General features: G+C 41.6%; 4 protein-coding genes across 4 annotated transcripts; 1 reads left to right on the forward strand and 3 right to left on the reverse strand.

Annotated features, from left to right (window-relative positions):
• Positions 1–1644: 1644 nt before the first annotated feature.
• Positions 1645–3494, reverse strand: LOC123513312. Its single transcript, XM_045270417.1, has 5 exons — positions 3405–3494; positions 3159–3218; positions 2345–3043; positions 2016–2206; positions 1645–1864 (listed from the first exon to the last, which is right to left on the reverse strand). The coding sequence occupies exons 2-5, from the start codon at positions 3216–3218 to the stop codon at positions 1753–1755; spliced, it is 1062 nt and encodes a 353-aa protein (XP_045126352.1). The 5' UTR covers positions 3405–3494; the 3' UTR covers positions 1645–1752.
• Positions 3495–6708: 3214 nt separating this feature from the next.
• LOC123513317 lies at positions 6709–8073 on the reverse strand. Its single transcript, XM_045270421.1, has 6 exons — positions 7998–8073; positions 7842–7899; positions 7614–7682; positions 7317–7484; positions 7053–7184; positions 6709–6911 (listed from the first exon to the last, which is right to left on the reverse strand). The coding sequence occupies exons 2-6, from the start codon at positions 7884–7886 to the stop codon at positions 6801–6803; spliced, it is 525 nt and encodes a 174-aa protein (XP_045126356.1). The 5' UTR covers positions 7887–7899; positions 7998–8073; the 3' UTR covers positions 6709–6800.
• A 2221-nt stretch (positions 8074–10294) lies between these two features.
• On the reverse strand, positions 10295–13888 carry LOC123513252. The gene is made up of 4 exons (XM_045270325.1): positions 13826–13888; positions 11123–11782; positions 10703–10893; positions 10295–10545 (listed from the first exon to the last, which is right to left on the reverse strand). Exons 1-4 carry the CDS (start codon positions 13886–13888, stop codon positions 10434–10436), a joined length of 1026 nt encoding a protein of 341 aa, XP_045126260.1. The 3' UTR covers positions 10295–10433.
• Positions 13889–13953: 65 nt separating this feature from the next.
• On the forward strand, positions 13954–16777 carry LOC123513244 (uncharacterized protein PB18E9.04c-like). Its single transcript, XM_045270316.1, has 6 exons — positions 13954–14049; positions 14149–14199; positions 14281–14367; positions 14474–14635; positions 14736–14867; positions 15171–16777. The coding sequence occupies exons 1-6, from the start codon at positions 14011–14013 to the stop codon at positions 15288–15290; spliced, it is 591 nt and encodes a 196-aa protein (XP_045126251.1). The 5' UTR covers positions 13954–14010; the 3' UTR covers positions 15291–16777.
• Positions 16778–17499: the final 722 nt, after the last annotated feature.

The raw sequence follows: 17499 nt of genomic DNA on the forward strand, positions 1-17499 counted from the left end.
TTATCTATTATTATTATTATTTAAGAGGACAATGCTATGATATTTTTTTTCAAAATAGTGGAAATAAACACATTGGTTTAACACTGTTGTCACCAGCAGAAGGTTAAGGCACAAGTGAAGATTGAGTCACCACATCTTGTTTATAATATTCTAATGACAACGTCCACATGGTCGAGCTGTGGCCGGCAGGGCCTGCCCTTACCGGGCAAAGTCGGCACACTGTCAACAAGGCTGACAATGGTGGTTGGAGGTTAATCGGCCGTACGCAGATGTTGTGGAGGAGTGGTTTAGTGCGGTACGATAACCATGGTGCGCGCAATACTAAGAAAAGTTAGCACTAGATCATTATGATTGGTGGCTGCATTAAAGACAAAATCAAGAGATCACGGAGACATGTCTGCTGCCGGGTGGTTACAAAGACGTGAGATAATGGGAACGTTCGTGACTGAGGAAGAGGCTGTAGACACCTGCTGAAACGATAGTTACTCCTTGTAAGGTTTAATAGCAGTGGTTCAGGAGGGGCTGTTAACTTAATCAAAGCCAGCCGTGACCTCACTGAACGCTTCCCTTAGTGTTTCGCAACACAAGGGGGCAGTCACAGCCAGCCCTCTAAAAAGCACTTTCTTCACGTAACTACATGCACCTTGCTACACATACGCTCTTCACTCAAAATTTAGAGTTACAAAAAAAAAAAAAAATTAAGTCGTCGCTTTCCTTTTCGCTTTGTAGTGACCGGCACCTTAGTGGGCCATTTATTCTAGTTGTTCCTCTTCAAACGAATTGTGCGTGAATTCCAGGATGAAAGCATTCGTTTGTTCTCTATATAGATCAATTAATATTACCGTGTCTCGTCGAAATCAGTATGCACTAGTGTTTGGTGTAAACATCGTGCGTTTGGCAGTGAATTTAGACCAGTCTACTGCCCACAATTAGACCGGGGACAGACGGTATGATGGTTTGCCCACTGAAACGGCATTTTAACGGGCAAAGATCCTGTGCTCAACTCATTGATGATCCACAGTGTGGACGTGCCGTGTCGTGTCGTTTTCTTCATTCACTATTAGTAAGCTTTCACCTACTTTCAAACCTTCGTTTCTCAGCATTGTCCTTGTGAATGAATATCTTCCCCAAGGTGCTGCGACTGCATGTAAAATACTGGAGCCTAAACCATACTATTCGCATTAAGTAATCCACGATCTTAAATGAAACTATGCTTTGGTGTTAACAAGGATATCAATTGATATTCATTACATTAATTAATATTCAATAATCCTTAACCTTATTACATTAATATTTCTTATCCTTATTACATTAATATTTCTTAAGTGGTTGTTTGGTAGTTTACAACCAATTCACATTCTATGTTTATCATGTTACAATCGTTACTCATTTCCAATATGCAAGCTCTGTGCATGGTCTTGTTGGAGTACGTACTGCATCACGAGTCACGTATCTAAGCACAGGCACAACCATCAAGTAGGCCGGTCACTACCTGACCAAGTCCTTTCGTATTATCTACTAGATATCTTTCCTCTTAAAGATAAACAACATTTTTTGCAGTGACTTACCCCCACTTGGAGGTGTACAGCGAAACGTTAAGAAAATGTTTCAATAAAACAATTTGGCATAAAATGAAATCTTTGGTTTGCGTACTACTTTATTATAGTACTACAAACGTTACTCCGTTACAAATGTTATTCCGTTATAATACACTTTTAACAAGCTATATTTGTTGATGCAACTGGAGCCGGGTTAGTAGTAACCTCCATGGACATGGGCGGTTGTAGTTGCAGTGTGGTAGTTCGTGACAGCTTCCACAGATGTGCGGATTACCGTTCTGACAACTGGAGAGGTCACCGTCACGCTGCACAGGATATTTAAAAACAAAAATTCTTAATACACACACAACACCACAAGAAAAACAATTAAATTCATCAGCAGTACACATAGATCACCCTGTAGAATAAAAGAAAATGGTTATTACGCTGGGATATAAAACCAAGCTGATAACTCACGTTTCTGTAGAGGTGAGAGTGAAGGGGACGTGCGTAATGTCATAAGAAGTGTGGGTTAAGGTGACATAGTTCACTGACGTTCTCAGATCAACCCTGAAATCTGTCTTAGTATCTGTGACGGTGACATAAACTGGACGAACAACGATAGAGGTGGTAAGGGCGAGGCCGTGGTTCACGGGCGTGGCCACAACCTGCAGGAATCAATAACAGTATTAACCTACTGAACATAATGCAAGAACAGTACACATTCCTTATGTTACACTACACACCGCTACTGAAATTTATTATAGAACAATAACAGATTGAACAAATATTCAAGAAGCACTTACGACTGTAGTTCCTCTGGTCGCAGTGACGATAGAGAACTGCGTCCTGGTGACTGCCACGCTGTGCAGGACAAGGTCAGTCAGGGTCTCAAAAGCGTCAACGGTTACAGTTCTTGTGACCGTGGGCGTTGCTTCTTGCTGAATGACGCGAGATGGAAACCCGAACCCAGCTGCTTGAACGCCGCCCGCCTGACCACCACCTTGCTGGAAACTGACACCGGATAGACCAGCTTGACCAAACACCTGTCCGCCAACGAAAGAGCCGCCCTGACCGCCGACGAACGTTGGCCCTTGTTGTGACGGCAGAGGGATGACGCCTCCTTGATCGCCGATAAAGACTGGCCCTTGCTGTGACGGTAGAGGAATGGCGCCTCCTTGACCGGTGAACACTGGAGCTGGACCGCCCACGAAAATTGGACCTTGAGATGAAACACCTTGTCCGGGTTGAGGTACGCTAGCGAAGGAAGGAAGTGTGTTTAGTCCCTTAAGAACTTGACCGCCAGCACCAATAGACACATCACGGGTTACACCGGAGAAACTATTGTCGTTATTCAGGCCACCAGAAATGAAGTTCACACCGAACTGACCAGAGGTTGGCAAAGAGCCAACTTGATTCGAACCGGAAGTGAATACAGAGTCACTGCCACCTCCCACCGGTAGGCCAAAGAGGTTACCTTGGGAGATGGGATTATATTGGGAGCCCTGGAAATAAGATACGGTTTAGTGTAATAGTATTAAATACAAGTACTTGCACAAAAATTAGTCATTGTTTTAAAAATACGATCAAGGTTACCGCTGCTCATTTCATAACACTTACAACTTGCGCCGTAACGACATGCAACACCACAAGCCCCAAAGCAATCTGCATGGACACCATCTGGGTGAAAAGAAACATTTATGACAAACCTCCGTTACGCTTTCAAAACAACAATCCTTTATCATACTTTCATGAACCACTCACTTGGTACACTAAATCAGTAACACCCTAATATTACACTTCCCTCCCCCTTTTTGTTGTACAGACTAAAAAAAAACCCAACAGAACAAAAACACACGCACTCACCTTCACTCTCTATATGTCAGCGAGTACAGAGAAGCTTGGACTCCCTGGTGGAAGGTGTAGAGTTGGAGTGCCGTTGGTCTGGCCGCTTGCCCCTTCTTCACCTCCCTTGCTAACCCCCCCCCCACCTCTCCACTCCTGTATTTCCTCTCCCTATTCACCCTTTTCACTCGTTCCCTTCTTCCTATTCCCTTGTTTGAGTTATCCTTCATTCTTCTTTCGTTGTTTATCTTTCTCTCGGTCTTTCTTAGTGATGATGGCACAGAAGTAGAGAAATATAACGTGACTTAAAAAGTGTGTCGGAACCAGAGGTTACACAAGCCCTACTTACCTTTCATCTCACTTACTGTAATTACTCAACTAGTATTTAGTTTCAAAGTCAGAGTCAACCAAGTGACACTGCCATGGAGTCTTCAGTGGTGTAGTTATTAGCGAACCTCACCCGAGTTACATTTATTTAATATGAAATAAGCAATCACGACAATAATACAAATAAACAACATTGAATAACACAGCAACATATTAAGACTAAATTGCGATATTAATTATCATCAGACTTACTCCTAAGTAACACTGCAACACGTTATCCATTAACACAATTACCGCAATAACACAGTGATCACTTCATGCGAAGGATGGCACCAAAATCCATCCTATAATTCACAATATACATAATTCAAGACACTCAAAGACACTTACGAAACAATTGTCTGAAGTATTACTCACGTATGGGTCAAGGCAGATGACGACTTAAGATGTCATGATGTGGTGGTGTTTGAACATTAACACTTGAAAAGTATTAAGTTTAGTATTGTTGTTGTTGATTAATTTATTGCACCCTTGGCGTCATACAATGAAAATTATGGGAACCAATCACCAAAATTACAGCAAAAAGTTACACACACACACACACACACACACACACACACACACACACACACACACACACACACACACACACACACACACACACACACACACACACACACACAACACACACACACAGGCATATACAAAGAGTAGCAACAAACAAATAATTTATCGTGAGCAAAAGCTGATAAGGTGATGTGATCAGCAGCTACCAAAGAGCGGATGAAGTGCCAGAACGCGGTCCAAGTTATCATGTGTCAGTAGATACTGACACACAGCAATTAGTGGCTGTCCTTGAGGAAGCAGATCACTGGCTTCTGGGCACGTCAGAGTGTTGCCGTTAGGGATGTAGCACAGAGGGCAGGAAGAGAACTGGGGCACATCCACTTCCCCCAGCGATTTGCCAGAGCAGTCTCTAGCCCAATCTGAGTCTGGCTGACACCACGTTGTGCCTCCTGACCCTGAGCCCCGGCGACGATACTTGTATCTGTTGTGACGAAAGGCATCGTAGTAGGTGGATGGAGACGCTTGCCGGTCTCTGCTGGTCCTTGCGATGGCTGGTGTCCAGAAGGGCTGCAACACGGTCCTTCTTCAAGCAGCAGGAGAGCGAGGGTGAGGGAGACAGATCAGCAGCAGGCAGGTCACAGGGAGTCTTGGCTAAGCTGTCTAACATGTCGCTGCAGCGAATACCTATGTGAGAGGGAATCCAGAGAAATTGTGCAGTTAGGTCTCGCTCACCCATCAGAGCCAAGAAAGATAGTATGCGTTTAACTAAAGGTCGATAAGCAGGTTTTGAGGAGGAGAGGGCCTTTAGGGCAGATTTCGAGTCGCAAATTACCACGCCACTGAGTCCCCGTTGACAGAAGAGGATGACTGCGTCCAAAACACCATACAGCTCACATAAAGTGGAGCTAGATGAGTTAGGTAGTTTGCGACCCACCCATCCTCCCGGTGGAGGATCTGTGTCGAGGGAAAACACCGCACTCCCCGCCTTCCCATCTGACAGCAGCGACCCGTCCGTGTACAGGTGATGAGACCCCTGGACTGATGCTATAGTCTCCAGTGCCAGTTTCCTCTGCAGAGTGGTAGGAGCAGTCTTCGAAGTGGGAGTGTAGCACACGCGAGGTATGGGCAGCATCCACGGGGGCGGACCAGGAACAATTTCTTCTTGGGGGACGGCAACATCCAGGCCGCGGAGAATGCTGCATACTGACTTGACGACCGTGCTGCCACCAAGCTGGAGAGGTGGCAGGCGTGATCGAGGATCCAGGAAATTTCTTATTACTTGTGATTCGCAAAATATGATGCTATTCTCTCGCTGATGGATGGCAGGTTAAGTCCTGTTGGTTGAAATAGGGCATCCTAAGATAATTCTTATAGCTTGATTCTGAAACTTCTCTGGGGACAGAAAGGAAGACTTCGGAAGCTGAACCAGCGCTGGAAGAGATAATCAATAATCGAACGAATAAATGTAATGTACATAGTCCGAGCAACAGGTATTGAGATGCCATATGTATTGTTGGTGAGCTATTTTAGTGAAGCAAGGCGCTTTTGTAGTCGAAGAAGTAGATCGTGGATCACAGGAGCCCGTCGAATTCTAAGTTTCCTGGGAAAGATGGCGAGATGAGTGGGAAGTGCAGCTTCATACTTGGGCTGGTCAGATGATGCGAGTCTTAAAAAAAGCCTTTTCACACGACGGGCAACTGTACGGTGGGCACTCTGATTTGCCAATAATTCTCTCGATTTGAAACAGTTTTACCAGTCAATCAGTTCAATTATTGCGGGCACTAGGCCCAGGCAGGCGAACGTATGACTTGGGTCAGATACCGAAAGGGCAGTCAGAGCTGTGGCAGGCAACGTCAGCCAGTGGGGTGTTCAGTACGACAACATGGGACGTAAAAATCGTAGCCGGACACAAACGCATAGGTTTGTGTACAATAATTACTGCTACTGCTACGTGCAAGAAAAAGAACAGGAGAAAAAAAACAATGGTGTAAACAATGGTTGGAAAATAGAACATTGCCCGTGGTTTCCTCGTCTATGACGTCATCTACACTCGTGATCGCCACCCTTAGTCATGAACATTAACGGTAACTACTGTAGTATCTTCCTCATGCAGTTACCAGTTTGCTGAAGAGTTTACAGCTTTCTCTAACGATTTCCTTCCGCCCCTTCTTCCCTGGCCAAGTTTCGTTAACTCTTGCCAGCATCTTACGTCTGACTTCACTATCTACGTAGCTTCCACTTTCCCCTATAGTTAGTGAGCGAGTAGGGGCTCTTCTTATCGAGAACTACTATTTTTCTCTTCAATAAATGCAAGTTAACCCTGGACCAAAACCCGTAGGAAAGTTTTTCTCACCCTAATTCACTACATACGCTTAACAGTGCGTATTAGGCTTCGGTATTTTTCATCCAAAACATCTATTAAAAATCCTTCTAGTATGATAAATTTATTAAGTTATATTACAATCTTATCGTATTAAGCCTCATCATTAACAAAGTGAAGGGTGTGAGGTATCTTCATTTTCTTCAATGATATCCAAAGGTGGTGGATGTGACGGTGACTGTGGTATAACGATGACTCGTGGTGGTGACCCGTTGAACTAGAGTCTGGACAGAATGTACTGGAACGGTCTTCAGCTGTGGAAAATTTCAGTGATAAAGAAACCTATAGTACCGTTTACACCACTACAATATCAATATTTTTCATCTTATCAGATAAGAATCGTACAAAAAAGAACAAAGTTTATCACATCTTACTACCAACATAACAAATCTTACCTCATGGTAATAGGCAGTGTGCGTGATGGTGTGGTACAATCGACGCGTCTCCGTGTCAGTTAGGAACGATGTGAACAATGACACCGCTGTCCGCACCGGATTCACCTGACTGGTCTGGGTTACCACCGACACCTGGAACACGTGCGAGATTGGTCAACATGTGAAATGACATCAAGTAAATAATTCAAGACGACTTCCATTATTAGTCACTGTAGACAAAGACAAAGGACTGAACAAACGTGGTAAGAGAACAGTTAACACTACCGGAGTAGAGGTTACAACAATAACGCTGGTGACAGTGGTGGAATCGATGGGAATGTACGAATATTCGGTAACGAGATGCGTCGCTGGAACAGGATGGTAGGTGACCGAGCTGACCCAGACATCTGAAGTCACGGGAACGCGAATGGTTTGAGTGACGGTTGTCGTGACCTGTCACGGAAGAAAGGAGTACATATAGTTACTCGAAGTTACGGTAAGCTTGCGTTAATCTACACGCCCAATAGACACGCGTTAAGCAACATTAGACACATGCAACATTGTCTTATACAATGTACTTACCGTAACAGTTTGAGGGACGACCTCAGGCTGTACGAACGGCTGGTGAGTATCGTACACCTGGCAGGTGGCCTGTTGGAACGAAATAGCGAGAGTTAAACATTTGCAAGGTGTTCTCCAGACTAACCGAAGAAAGTTATTTATATACAAGACTCAGCAAAACTCACCGAACCAAGTGTTAAGTATAAATATTCTAACATACTCCAATATACAGAGTTCATGGATACTTACGCTAGCCAGAAGTGCCAGGAAGAGTGTAGTACCAGTGCAAAACATATTGAAGTTATTTCTGCAAAACAAAGAAATAGATATCAACAATGACACTAACTATCACAAAAACATCCACACTACTAACCTGAACACCACCACCAAGCCCACACGACTCACCTCACACCTTGTGGCGCCAAAGACTAACCTGCTACTGACTCACCTCCTTGACCAGCCTGCCTCATCACCTCGCAGGGATGCCGGAGTGTTTGATCCGGCCCTTTGTCTTCACCTTAGGTTTCCCCGTCCTGAAATTGGAAAGTAATATATTAGCAATTTTTCTTTCTTTTTTGTTAATATACATTAATAAGATTAATCCCAAGACAAAATCAGAACATTTGACGTGAAAGGCGTCAAAAGCTATTCTAGATGGCTGTAATTGCCTGAAAGCTGCGGATTTAAAGAGGAGGGCATTGTTTGAATGCTCGTTTCACACATTCATATTCTGAGTGAATAGGTCTTTCATCTAAAATTGACCACTCCTATATTGATATTTCTCCGTAAACGTCTCATCAGATACACTCTCTCCTTTCCACGGCACTGACGAGGAAACCATATCATCCTGAGAGCCGAGCAATCACCGCCACTATTCGTGTGTCCACTGTTATTCCTCCTTCCAACTCTCTGCCTCTCAGTGAAAGTACCACTGATAATAATGATCGTATCTCCATTGGTACTACAGTCACCTCTGTCGCCACTATCACCACTCTCATCACCACTGCTACTGCAATCACCAACGATATTATTATATTTCACCCACCGCTACTAGTCACCACCATTATTACAATTATCGTCACTATTACTACCATCATCATGACCATCACCATTATCGACGCCACCATTATTACAGAGATAGAAAGTTGCCAATCTTAACATCGTCCACTACTGATAGAAACACTAATATTATCTAACTCCTGTAATATTATAAGAGGCAACCTCTCTCTTCCCGTGCACATCACCAGCAGCGTGTACATCTAAAGCCACAGCGTGTCTGTCTATCGTCGTTGCCACAGCCTGCAAAATGATCACCACCACGCAACCCTGAATAAACGTAGATGCGACTCAAGAGTAAAGTCTTCAGTCTCAAATAAAGAACACGATGTTAGAGCAAGTGCTTGCCCACGCCTGCATAGACAGAAGTATCTCTAGCCCAATAACGCGCATCACGTCATAAGCATCTGCTTTTAGCATGAAAAGTGGCTGGACTCTTGGTCATTAGCTTTTGACGGGAAACCATGGGACTCATTCTCTTCTGTGAAAGGGTCAGTAGGATTTGTTTATTTATTATCTTTCATTACTAAACTATTATTATTAAAGACGACAATGCTATGCTGCATTTTTTTCAAAATTGTTGAAATGAACACATTGGTTTAACACTGCTGTCACCAGCAGAAAGTTAAGGCTCAAGTGAAGACTGAGCCACCACATCTTGCTTATAATATTCTAATGCCACGTCCACATGGTGGAGCTATGCTATAATTTCCATTGTATGACGCCAAGGGCGCAATAAATTTATCAAATGATTGCCCATGCCTGAATAGACAAACATCTCCAGCCCATCAACGTGCATCACGTTATAAGAATCTTTTCCCATAAAAATAGCTGCATTCTGGGTGATTATCCATTTATCAGGTAATCATAAGTATTTCTTTATAATAGTGCAGCAGGATTTATATATCTAAAATCTGACCTTTTACCACTAACTGCTGTCATTGAAGACAACGATGCTATGCTGCATTTTTTGTTAGTTTTCAAAAACATGAAAATGAACACATTGTTTTAACACTGCAGCAGACAGTGTTGGCACGGGTTAATAATGTTGCCCCTACCTCTATCGATCCACCACATCTTCCTTATATTATAAGAAATACTTTTTTAGTCAATCATTCTAAATCTACGCTTTGAACTCTTATTTCAAACCCTGATTTCATACAAGTTTCCTTGCTGACCATGTAGAACAACATTCGTAATGTACAGATACGTCAGCGATTGTATTCAGACCCCCCTGTATTTAAAGTAGTGTCTAATGATTCTCCTTAAACTCGAAGCCCAAAGCCACCTCAATCGAACAACACGAAGATCTCCGTTTCCTGTGCTTAGAAGGATGTTATAGGTTAATACAACATTTCATGAACAACCAGTTAACTCATTTAACAACTTTGCACAGGTTTTTCAGTTCCTGTTTTATGTACTGAATCGTCAGTCAAATACACCCAAAAAAAATAAGAATGAGGCTTTGCATCATCCGCCCCAAGAATTATTTCCCATTATCCCTTTAGTAATCTTCTCCACTTATAGACAAATACGGACACTTCCCCATTCGTAGACGAATAAGGACACCTTAATTGGAAAAAGGTCTCATTCATAACTTGGAGAAAATATGGTGAAAGAAAATATGGTTAAATGAAGGCGAAATAGTGACTTCCCATCGTTTTATTATACCAATACAAAATATGGACTCGCATTATTTTACGGTATCGTTACAAGCGTTGCTTCGTCTACATTATACGTTTGATAAAGTTATCAATATATATTGACTCAATGGAACATAATAAATTAATGGTAACCTCCATGGACATACACAGCGTTTGTTGCAGTGTGGTAGTTCGTGACGGCCTCCACGGACGTGCTGATAACCGTTCTGACGACTGGAGAGGTCATCGTCACGCTGTAGAGAGAAGTTTTATTTATGAAGACTTAAAGAATAAGCCTATTAATCTTTAAAAAAAAAATTACTAAAGAATAAGCCTATTAATCTTTTAATAAAAAAACTTACTTTAACAGTCCGCTGGGCACGATAGCGATTCCTCGCACATAACACTCACATTTCTGTAGAGGTGAGCGTGAAGGGGACGTGCGTAATGTCATAAGAAGTGTGGGTTAAGGTGACATGGCTCACTGACGTCCTCACAACAACCCTGAAGTCAGACTTAGTATCCGTGACGGTGACATAAGCAGGACTAACCACGACAGACGTGGTAAGCGCGAGGCCGTGGTTCACGGGCGTAGCCACAATCTGCAGGAAACCAGGACAGCATTAACCTACAGAACAAAGCGCAAGGAACAGTACGCAAACATGGCCGTGATGCACTGCGTTGCGTATCACCACTATGAAATGCAATACGCGACAAAAAATAGTTACAATGCTATAACAGTTAAATCAATATTGTACATCACGACTGCAATCTGATAATAGGAACAATATTACAGATAAACTGAACAAGTAAATCACAAGATACACTTACGACTGTAGTCGCTCTGGTCACAGTGACGATAGAGAACTGCGTCCTGGTGACTGCCACGCTGTGCAAGACCAGGTCAGTTAGAGTCTCGAAGGCGTCAACGGTAAAAGTTCTGGTAACCGTGGGCGTTGCTTCTTGCTGAATGACGCGAGATGAAAACCCGAACCCAGCTGCCTGAATGCCGCCCGCCTGAGCACCACCTTGCTGGAAAATAGCGCCGGGCGCACTGGCTTGACCAAACACCTGTCCGCCAACGAAGGAGCCGCCTTGTCCGCCGATGAATGCTGGCCCTTGCTGTGACGGCAGAGGGATGACGCCTCCTTGACTGCCGATGAACGCTGGACCTTGTCGAGATGGGACTGATATGATCCCACCTTGCCCAGTGAAAGCTGGGCCTTGCTGAGGCGGCAGGGAGATCACGCCTGCACCGACCTGCCCAGGCACGGTATCCAATGTAGAGAACGCGTTAGAAGTCAAACCGACCAGAGCCACTCCAGGACCAATCACGCCGGGGAAGTTCCTGTTATTATCATCTACTCTAGATGAAGGGGAACCATCTTCAAGGAATTGGCCAGACCCACCAATGAAGGCAGGGCCAGCAGACTGAGTTCCACTGCCAAGCGTACCAAATGGTCCAACAGATCCCGAATGGTAAAAGGCTTCCTGAAAGATAAACAAGGTTGCAATATATATAAACTAAGATCGTTAAACTCGCAAAACGTTAAACTCGCAAAACGTTAAACTCGCAAAACGTTAAACTCGCAAAACGTTAAACTCGCAAAACGTTAAACTCGTAAAAATTCAGTTAGAAAAATTCAGTTAAAAAACTAGAAGTCAAAAGACAATTCACACCCAAGGCTCAAATTACTATGACTATCAATGTAATCGCAGCGTACTTTCGTCGTTTGAGATAAATAATGAACTTACTTTGCTACTTTGCTTTTATTAAGTGGAGTAGGTTTTTTTTCTTGTGGGAGGTTTGAAAAAATTATTTGTAACGCATGTTATAGTCAAGCAAAATGAAAACAAGACAACATTACGTTTTAGAGATCTTGTGACATACATATAATCTTGAAATTAAAGTTACACCACTACTTACATGTTGAGCCGCAACAAGCTGCAAAACTCAAGACAATACTGTCCATTGAAAACAGGTCTGGAAATAAAGTCGCACGATGATAGATACAAACCCACATGAAAACTCTTTATTCGCCAATTTCAGTGATATATTGGCAAATAACCCCACACAACCAAATATAGTGGGCTAACTTTAAACCAAACGCACTTATGAACACCGAAGAATTAACCCAACCAAGTCTGAACCACAACTACTACAGGTCTAGTGGTCGACTACGTCATTGCCTGCCATTCTCTTTCTTGATCAACTCCCTGACAGCTTTCTCGTACGTCTGGCAAATGTAAAGTACATTGAAAAAGCTAATGAGGCCTTACATCTTTACACTGGATGAAAGGAAAAAGTAAATGTTTATAGTGTATTTTGTATGAAAGCAAAGATGATGATCACTAAGCATATACTATTACAGCTATTGTGACACCTCTGAGTTGTTTGATAGGTGATATTGATAGCCTGTGTTGGCAGGATGGGTGAGCATAAACAGCACAAAAATATTCTCACACACACGGAACTTGTGGACAAAGGAACAAACAGTTTTGCGTTATAAAACAGCTTGAAATTTATCATGCTGCCCATTAAATGTAACACTAGAAAGTTGAATTCTCTCTCTCTCTCTCTCTCTCTCTATATATATATATATATATATATATATATATATATATATATATATATATATATATATATATATATATATATATATATATATATATATATATATATATATATATATATATATATATATATATATATATATATATATATATATATATATATATATATATATATATATATATGTGTGTGTGTGTGTGTATATATATATATATATATATATATATATATATATATATATATATATATATATATATATATATATATATATATATATATATATATATATATATATATATATATATATATATAAAATCGCTATCAAGATACATTCAGTAAAATGACAGTTGAGATGGTAAAAGGGTCCAACAATGTTTATAGACAGTATTTGTGTTGGGAATGCAGTACATGAATGAGAGTGTCGCGGGCGACATACGTACAGTATGCTTGTATTCTTTGCTTCTGCTTGGTTCCTGTATCTCGTTTACGCTGATTTTGTTTGTTTGTTTGTTTGTTGCTATGGAATTCCTTTATTCTTATTATATACTCGAAGTACAAGGATGTGTGTGTTTAACGTTACTCGAAAGATTACGCAGCAAATCACACCTTGAAACTGTAAATTCAAATCTATGGTACTGCTTTGACGAGTAAAATTTTGCTCCGTTGGTAAGAAAAAGTTGTTGGTTTGGTGAATCTATGCTTGTAGTGAGCGAAACATGAAAACTGAAGTAGAAGTACATTTTTATTAAGACTTGGAAGAAGGGGACAAGTAGAACGGTTAAAAGTAGTTATTCATATCACCACGACATCATCTAGAATTTTCATGTTACTGCTTATTCAAATATGTCAAAAGTATCGAAGAAATGTACGGGAGAGTCTGAATCCTTTTCTTGAAGTGAGCGAATGTTCCAGTGGTGCCTTGAATTATACAGAAAATACTCGAAAAAAAAAATCACACTCACCCTTTTACGACGATTTTGGTCATTTTTGTAACAATCGGTATACTCAGATCTTGCTAGAAACATGTATGGATTATATTGTTTCTTTTATTTATCTATTAGCAATTCTTGACGAAGCGAGAACCAAATGAGAGAATCGGACAAGTTAGCCCGTCACTACTGTAGCCTATATAAGACGGTTCAGAGTAATGGGTCTCGAACTTCGTATACAACTGTGTTCAAGCAAGGTGAGTACGAAGCGGTTATCATGAACCCGCACGAGACTGGAATGTTTCTTGCCCGGTTTGGGAGCGATGAAGTGATACGAGTTTGGTTTTCTTCCACAGATGGCTTTTTCTGTCGTGCGCGTCGTGATCCTCCTGGGAGTGTTTCTTGGGGTGAGTGTGTTTCTTCCCTAGATCATGGCGATAATCGTGATATTTGATTTTTAGGTTATCGCTTAAATCTTCCGTCCGTAGGATTGTGCACTCTCTCAAGAACTAAAGTATGAGACTCATCCTCCGTACGTCCAACCAGCCGTTCAGACTCTGACTTCTACCACGACTGTGAGTATTGTCTCCAAGTTTTGTCAGAATTCTTTGATATCTGGTTTTGTTCTTCGCTTTGCTTTGCTTGGCTTGGCTTTGAGATGAATGTTGGTTTTTCTTAAAGGTGACAGTCACTCACACTGTTCGTCAAATAGTGACCTCTGGTGTGTCTGACGAAGTAATAACTACATATACTCCTGTGGTGACCTCCCTCGTCACGGAATACACCTTTACTGGAATCGGTGAAGGAGCGGATACAGCGGTTGTCACTAGTACAAGCACACCGGTGAGAGTTGAGGACTTCCCTTATTGGATGATATCTTTAACACAGGAAGGATTTAGTGTCTTGAATGATTAGATACCTTACACGGTTTCCTTTACTACAGGTCGTCGTGGTAACGAGCACCCGGGTCACCAGTCCAGTAAGAACTTTCGTGTCGATTTTTTCCACCTTCGCAACAGTTACTGTGACGGTTGACTTAGTGTTCTCGGTCACTAGTGAGGCGACACGGCATACGGTAAGTTGTACGCTTTGCAGTGTTTCACGAGTCGTGTTGATTTTAGTTTTGGTGGAATGGTGATATTAATTTATTTTACAACAATCATAATACTAGTCTTACAACAATCATAATACTAGTCTTACAACAATCATCATACTAGTCTTGCAACAATCATCATACTAGTCTTGCAACAATCATCATACTAGTCTTGCAACAATCATCATACTAGTCTTGCAACAATCATCATACTAGTCTTGCAACAATCATCATACTAGTCTTGCAACTGTCTTACAACAACGCGTCATCATACTCTTAACTCAGACCCAGATAAGCCCCGTCTACGAGACCCGCGTGTTGCAGCATGTGGTGGGGACAACGACAACCCTTTACTCCACCTTCACTACAACATTAACTACTCATGAACGCGGCTACCATAATTAGTGCATAACACGTGAATAAAATGTGTATCCGTGCTTTGAGTAATGAGTAATAAAATTGGCTAGTTACCTTACTCTTTTCTTGAAGTACTGAGAGCTGCAAGGTGTCCACGAATTAATGGACGGATAGCGTGTACATTGAGAAGTGTTTAATGGTTTGATACGAGTAACGAGTAATAATGTTTACATAAGGTTTTTGTCAGTAGCGCATGACGCGACTTCATGCTGTGGTAATATACTCACTGTACTTCACGTTTATAATTTTTTTACACGCGCTCGGCCATTATTGGCTCGTACACTGATGTTATTGAATGTAAAAAAAAATAACGACGAAAAGGGAAATGTGTATACATACTATCATACAGAAGCGTAAAGGCTTGAGTTACCCTACATAAGTATAAAATGCTTTAACAATTACAAAGGGTAATATTACCATTGGTAGCCCGGTCTCGGTGCTCAAACCTTCATTTTTCAGTGACTGAATGGTAACCGACAAGCCTCTCAGAGGATTGCTTGGTTCACGTGATACTAAAAACTTTAATCTCGCATGTGGTATTAGGTTCAAGTTGATCCCTATATGGTATTTGGATTTCCATCAAGGTAACGGGACTAGTGTGTATTTACTGCAGATAACACGCACATAGCACTGCTACATCCTGAATGAGACTTACGATTGTTGATTTTTCGTCATTTGCATGATTTTTACTACAGTATGGCTGTCTACTGTATATAACATAGTTGGTGAGTGGATATCAAAATGTGTTAGATTTTCGAAGAATACTAACTTATCACGATTACCTGTTCATTGCTTGTGTTTACGTATTATAGCTATAAGTACCCATTACCAAATTATTCGTGTCTGGCCTGTGTGAATTCAGCCTATGTGAAACATTTTAAATATTTAATATATTTTTGTGTTAGACATGATATCCATATATTTGTAAGTTTTATTGCAAATTATATTGCAAGGCCATTTAAGTCCACTACCAGACAGTGCCAAATAACCAAATGCTATTGCCAAATGCAAGATAGAAAACATTCTATAACAGTGTACACGTTTTTGCCATATCTACGTCGTGCCATGTGGCAAGGCTGAGCTATGGTGGCGACACGCTGGGACCAGGTCAGGATGGAGCACACTGGAGCCGTCATACTATAGGTTGCAGAAGTAGTAGAAGCATAGTTATAGTCCTCACCCTGCCCTTGTTTGGGTTTTATAGTAGAGATAAGGAGACGACTCGGTAGAACTTTTGTCTCACCTAAGTGTGTGTGTGTGTGTTTCTTTTGTGTAACTTTTTTGTAAACGTAAATTGTTCGGAGGGTCGACTTTGGTGTATACAACATGCTAGGTTTTAATCCATTTGCTTTCGGCTAACCTAACAAGCTGCCTCCATAAACGTCCCATTGAATCCATCCCTGCTTCCCGAGGCACTCAGGAAAATTGCAACTGACCTTATTTGACATGCAATAAAGAACGATACGGGAATGTCAGTCGTTATCCTCATTTCACCGCCTTATACCGCACCAAGTAGCATCAGGAGCCTTTACCAACCATGCTCAGTCCGTCCACACTACGAACATAAGTGCATATGGAACACGATCACTTCTCCCTACACCCATGACTTTTTTTCTTTTGAAGGTGTTCGCAGGATACCATTTAGAGAGTAAGGATATTGGAGGAAATTATTCTGTTCGCCCGTATAGATAAGTTCATCACCAGCCCAAAAGCATTCCTTGACATTTGCGTATCCTCATCAGTAGAAATGTGAACAAGTCGCCATTGCTTAATCTTAATACTGTGTGTGGAGATGTTTTTTTTTCACTTACATTAACTCTTTGATACACATCTAAAGACTTCTGTTGAAACACTCGTGAACCCTGCTGCTACCTCGAGAAACCATTTTGCCATCCGATACTAGTCCTTGTACTCTCAAAGCAGATACGAACACTCGTCCTTCAGTGCAATATCACCTATCCTTCCCATACATCATACTGTGGTGAGAGATTATGTAAAGCTATCTACTTACCTGAACGAGTTGATCCTTACCAAACCATATATTATGAGATACGCTAATGCTCACTTTCATAGTTAGTTCATTGTGACAGAACACCGATGATATCAAATGATTTAGGTGAGTGTGTGTGTGTGTGTGTGTCTGTCTGTCTGTCTATGTGTATGTGTGTGTGTGTGTGTGTGTCGTAACTGTACATGT

Source organism: Portunus trituberculatus, chromosome 35, assembly GCF_017591435.1.
Source record: "Portunus trituberculatus isolate SZX2019 chromosome 35, ASM1759143v1, whole genome shotgun sequence".
Lineage (NCBI taxonomy): Eukaryota > Metazoa > Arthropoda > Malacostraca > Decapoda > Portunidae > Portunus > Portunus trituberculatus.

Coding starts and splice junctions, on each gene's coding strand:
- LOC123513312 (XM_045270417.1), bottom strand. CDS start 3,218: ATGGTGTCCATGCAGATTGCTTTGGGGCTTGTGGTGTTGCATGTCGTT. Junction 2,207..2,344: donor CGACCAGAGGAACTACAGTC/GTAAGTGCTTCT, acceptor TGATTCCTGCAG/GTTGTGGCCACGCCCGTGAA. Junction 1,865..2,015: donor ACTCTCACCTCTACAGAAAC/GTGAGTTATCAG, acceptor TATCCTGTGCAG/CGTGACGGTGACCTCTCCAG.
- LOC123513317 (XM_045270421.1), bottom strand. CDS start 7,886: ATGTTTTGCACTGGTACTACACTCTTCCTGGCACTTCTGGCTAGC. Junction 7,485..7,613: donor TCGTCCCTCAAACTGTTACG/GTAAGTACATTG, acceptor CTTCCGTGACAG/GTCACGACAACCGTCACTCA. Junction 6,912..7,052: donor ACACTGCCTATTACCATGAG/GTAAGATTTGTT, acceptor AATTTTCCACAG/CTGAAGACCGTTCCAGTACA.
- LOC123513252 (XM_045270325.1), bottom strand. CDS start 13,888: ATGTTTCTAGCAAGATCTGAGTATACCGATTGTTACAAAAATGACCAA. Junction 11,783..13,825: donor ACCAAAATCGTCGTAAAAGG/GTGAGTGTGATT, acceptor TTTATCTTTCAG/GAAGCCTTTTACCATTCGGG. Junction 10,894..11,122: donor TGACCAGAGCGACTACAGTC/GTAAGTGTATCT, acceptor GGTTTCCTGCAG/ATTGTGGCTACGCCCGTGAA.
- LOC123513244 (XM_045270316.1), top strand. CDS start 14,011: ATGGGTCTCGAACTTCGTATACAACTGTGTTCAAGCAAG. Junction 14,200..14,280: donor TCCTGGGAGTGTTTCTTGGG/GTGAGTGTGTTT, acceptor TTCCGTCCGTAG/GATTGTGCACTCTCTCAAGA. Junction 14,368..14,473: donor CTCTGACTTCTACCACGACT/GTGAGTATTGTC, acceptor TTTTTCTTAAAG/GTGACAGTCACTCACACTGT.